The sequence below is a fragment of the Limulus polyphemus genome, unplaced genomic scaffold (assembly GCF_000517525.1).
Source record: "Limulus polyphemus unplaced genomic scaffold, Limulus_polyphemus-2.1.2 Scaffold4005, whole genome shotgun sequence".
In the NCBI taxonomy this organism is placed as follows: Eukaryota; Metazoa; Arthropoda; class Merostomata; order Xiphosura; family Limulidae; genus Limulus; species Limulus polyphemus.
In genome coordinates, this window is record NW_013669615.1 from 83318 (window position 1) to 88488 (window position 5171).

General features: G+C 33.8%; 1 protein-coding gene across 2 annotated transcripts in view; it reads left to right on the forward strand.

Annotated features, from left to right (window-relative positions):
* Positions 1-5171, forward strand: part of LOC106470440 (neuropeptides capa receptor-like) — an 80113-nt gene that overhangs the window by 69455 nt on the left and 5487 nt on the right. The window contains exons 2-3 of one of the 2 annotated variants that reach the window (XM_013930998.2): positions 1945-2496; positions 3584-3718. In XM_013930998.2, the coding sequence (XP_013786452.1) occupies positions 1945-2496; positions 3584-3718 (687 nt within the window). The remainder of the gene's footprint in view (positions 1-1944; positions 2497-3583; positions 3719-5171) is intronic. The other variant, XM_022399037.1, reaches the window with a different exon arrangement.

Consider the following 5171-nt stretch of genomic DNA (forward strand, 5'->3'; position numbering starts at 1 on the left):
GAAACTTATAATGTTATTCTACGACCTAACGTCAAACTTTTTTCAAAAATTTGGATAAATTTTTAATATTCTGTTGTACAAAATGGTTAGTAAAGTATATTTACATTCCCCTTTTGTTGTGTCTTCTTGTTTCATACAGCAATTGTAGCGACTTGATCACTGAGCTTTGCAGCTCTCTGCCGCAGGCAGACTATTTGTCGTCGAGTGAATAATGCGCATGCGCGATTTTTCTTGGGGAAACATTCTAACTACGCATGTTTATGCAGCAGGTTCTCGGTCAGAAAGTGTAACGATCATACATACAAACAAGCAGAATAATAGTATTGCTTCTTTTGTTGCTAAGCGACATGACATAAAAGCCACTGTTGGAACGCATTGTTACCAAAACACACTGGCTTTTCTATATGTTATAAGTTGTTAATCTAACTGATACAGTACAGGATATACTGTGATAAGTTATAATATCCAGGTGCGCACCCTCAGGGTCCACTTAGTATGGGTGCACAATTTCAGATTTCTAGGTTCTTTCCTCTTGGAGCTATGGCTGTCACACCTACTCAGACACGCCCTTTTATTATTATAGATTAATTACTAAGGTGTTTATGCAGAATTGTCTTGTTTTTAAGCTAATGCTAATGACAGAAATTGCTAATAATGTCCTAGCGATTTTATACTAAATTAGCAACTAATGTGTTTATACAGTATTGTCTTGTTTTTAGGGTAATGATGAAGACAGAAATTGCTAATGATGTCTTAGTGCTTTTATTCTAAATTAACGACTAAAATGTTTCTTGTTTCTAAAATAACGTTAATCATAGAAACTGTTAAAAATGTTCTTCTAAATCTATTGCATTTTTAATAACTGGAGTCTGTATAGTGTTTTCTTGATCTTACAAAGTTATTCGTAATATTCTGTTTCTGTACGGTGACGTTCTTATGTCATATTAATTGTTTTGCATCTTAGTGTTAGAAGTGTAGGTACTGCATACAAGTCCATTTCATATAATTTTTGGGCTGCTTCAGGTAAAGCCTCGCTGATTTATTGTGGTATAAGAAGAACCTCCTTGGCGGTGATTTGTGGTACACAAAAGACTGATGTCCAATGTTAATTAAAGGACTAACTTTAATCGCCCAAAATGTTTACCAATGATGAAAGATGCAATACACTTTCTTATTTTACTAATCTATTCAAAGTTTAATGTTCCAATAATCAAGTTACTATTGAGAGCTTTCCTCAATGGGTCAGCAATAAGTTCGTAGACTTACAACGCTAACATCCGGGGTTCCATTTTCTGCGGTGGACAGAGCGCAGATAGCCGGTAGCTTTACCCTAAAACCAACCAAACAACGAAGTATTGAAAGACTATTTAGATAATATTGAATTATAAACTTCTACGAATTTATTAATTCGGGGAATTCTGATATAGAAGAGATTAACTAACTCTAAGCCACATGTTAGTTCCTAGGATAATAAATTTCTACGTTAAGTAAAAGAGCAACAAGTAGATAACAAACATCTTATCAAGCGATATGTAGTACTAGCCTTTGTTGCTCAATGACTAGCTTGAATAATATACTTTGCAACTTATTTATTGGAAAGTTAGTTCTTTTAGTTAATGAGCTGAATATCGTGCTTTTATAATAGATTCTTGCACATTCTGTTAGCCGTTGTCGCTGTTGCGTTTGGTTGTTATTATTCTAGGAATCACAAACTCTTGTTTTGAACTACTTTGTTACTGTGGTTTAACTTAGGTTTTGAGGTTCCGATCGAACCTTAAAAATAGTTTACTAAGTTGAAGCTTCGGCTATGTCAGCTTGGACGGGTTTTGTTTTTATTTCAATTTAAGTTCTCAATAAAATATTTATGTATTTACTTTCGTGATTATAAACTGAATTGGAATTGATAACCTTTAAACAATGTTTGTTTCCGGTATACTTGCACAGCTATGCCATTGGAACTTTATACACTATGGCACCAATACCCCTGGGGCTTAGGACGTGTCATTTGTGAGCTTCGTGCCATAATCCCAGAAACCACGGCCGACGCTTCTATTCTCACGATTTTAACATTCAGTGTGGAACGTTACATCGCAATCTGTCATCCCATCCGTCAACAGACTAAGTCCAACTTATCTCATGCCATTCGGAACATCATAATTATCTGGATCTTTTCCTTGGCAGGCGCAGCGCCATACGGACTCTTTAATCGGATCAATTATCTGAAGGACGATAATAAGAAGCTTTTACTCGAATCAGCATGGTGCGGATTTCCTTTCCACGAACCAGATAAGAGCTGGGAGACGCTAATGGTTTGTTCGACATTTTTATTTTTTGTTGTTCCACTAACGCTGATCATTGTGCTCTATATTAGGATAACAATAACTCTTCACCGGTCTCGCAAGATACACAGATGCACGTCAGAGGGCAGCACCAAGTGCCAGGGAGAAGGACATCGCATGAAACTACAATCTCAAAGAATAGCAATAAGGCTTCTAGGTTAGTATGACGAGACAAACTGAGATTTTTTAATACATTTTGTACTCAGTTAAAATTGGGTAATCACATAGTATACTATAAAACCATGTTTTTTTTTAATCTTTCAAAGTATCATATTAAAAATATATCTCAGATGTCAACTGACGTACAAGTGAAGGTTCTATTTACATGAAATCGCTTGTTTTTATGGAAACCAACAAAGCTAATGAGATTTGTACTCAATTGTTCATTTTTGCGTAAAAACATAACTTTTTGGACAAAACCACAAGATCATTTAAGAACACTAATAACCAAATTGGTAATTTTAACCAGAAATTGTTGCATACGTTTAATGTAATAATAGGTTTAATGTAATTTGAATCGTACTGCACATTTTTCGGACTTACGAGAAAAGAATAGCGAATATAAAATCAAATTTAAAATGCACATTTTTTCACTGTATTAATTTATTTGCTTTTTCTGTTTTTATTATATTTTCAACCCATCCCAGCTTTACAGAAAGTCGTGTTTTCGTCTCATAATGGCTACTGAATAAAGCAGAAAGTTTGCTCCAATAACACATGTAAATAAATAAATTAACCGGTCATGAACATTTTGTTTTGTAATACTTTTACTTAATTCATACCTACCTTTAACAAGGAAACTTTATAAATTAAGAAGAAACAAGGTTAGTAAAGTAAAGGGATTGCTGAAGAAAATTTATGGTTCAGAAGTTTGTCAAAATAAACAACTTTAAGTACTAAATATAAAAAGAAAAATCGAAGGCTATCCGTTTGTTAGTAATACAAACATTTAAAGTTGTTCTTTTACCTTTGTTAATAATAAAAACGTTCAAGACTGTTGTGATACACCTTATTATGTTTGCCAGAGTAATTTCTAAAATGACATGATCATTGTTTCCATTGGAGTTGTGGTAACTACGAGATATAATATAAAAAAATAAATGCATTATAACTGATGTTTCATTAATATTTACGTCATTGTATTTGTGTTTTGATTGTAATAACCTAACACGTAGAGTAAAAGAAAGAACAAGTACATAACTTATATAAAGAAAACCGATCACTATAGAAGTTTCTATTTCTAGCTGCTGTGGTGGTCGCCTTCTTTGTTTGCTGGGCACCGTTTCACGCCCAGAGACTTCTTTTCGTATTTGTATCCCTTTATTCAGAATGGACAGACAACTTACGGAAAGTCAATCACTACCTTTTTACTTTGGCAGGTAAGACATGTGTAACCAGATGTAGCAACATTAAATACTAGCGTGTTTTACTTTGGCAGGTGCTACTTGTGTAACAAAAAAAACATATAACAGTATTGAATCATTACGCTCTTGCTTTGGCAGGTAACACTTGTGAGACCAATAAACATGTAGCAAATTTAAATACTAGAGTGATTTACTTTGCTAGATAATAATTGTCGTTCCTGGTGTGACAGTGGTAAGTTTACAGATTTACAACTATAAGATCCGGGGGTCGATTACCCGCAGTGGACAAAGCAGGTAGCCTTGTGTGGCTTTGCTCTAAAACAAACAACAAGAAAGAAATACTTATTTCGACAGTGAATATATGGAAATATTGATTAGTAAGCCTATATCTTTGGTAGGTAAATATTGTTTCGGCATTGAATATGTGGAAATATTAATTAGTAAGCTTCTATTTTGGCAGGTAAGTCTTAGTTCGTCAGTGAATATGTGAAACTACTGGTTAGTAAGCCTTTATTTTTGGTAGGTAACTCTTGTTTCGGCAATGAATATGTGGAAATATTAATTAGTAAGCTTCTATTTTGGCAGATAAGTCTTAGTTCGTCAGTAAATATGTGGAAATATTGGTTAATAAGCCTTTATTTTTGGTAGGTAACTCTTGTTTCGGCAGTGAATATGTGGAAATATTAAATAGTAAGCTTCTATTTTGGCAGGTAAGTCTTATTTCGTCAGTGAATATGTGGAAATATTAATTAGTAACCCTTTATTTTTGGTAGGTAAGTTTTGTTTCGGCAGTGGATATGTTGCATCATTACTTTAGCTGGTAAATTTTGTTTGGTCAGCAAACATTTTACGATGCTAAATACTAGGGATCTTACTTATGGAACTAACCCTGGTTTAACCAACAAACCGAATACGAAAATATATCTTTAATCTAGTGTGATTTATATTACTGCTGTATTACAGCAAAATTAATGGCTAATAGGCCAGTTAAGTTTCTTTTTGATCAGTACATGATAAGAGAAAAAAGCTAGAGTTTAACAAGATCCTTATTTACGATCAGTAAGATAACAATACAAATACGTTTCGAAATACTTCTGTTGTTAATATCGATAAAGAACGTAAGAGCCTTGAAGTTTATTAGTTTTGTCCTTCATCTTCAAAACGTTCTCCATTCTCTAAGCATTTTAAAGCTACTTACACAAAAATTTGAGGAAAGATTAAATTGGGGTGTGTGTGTCTATGAGCTAGACTAGTTTCGGAGAATTCCACTCCTCATCAGTGACCCTAGACACTACCACCAATGAAATATCAGACCAAACCAAGCCTTCATACTAGTGAGGTATCAAAAATCAAACTGGTGTATTTACGTGTTTCAGTTACCCCAATGAAAGAATAGACCATTCCAAGCTTTAACTTGTTGTTAAACAAATGTTTAAACAACTCTACTTATCCAATCATGTACAAGCTG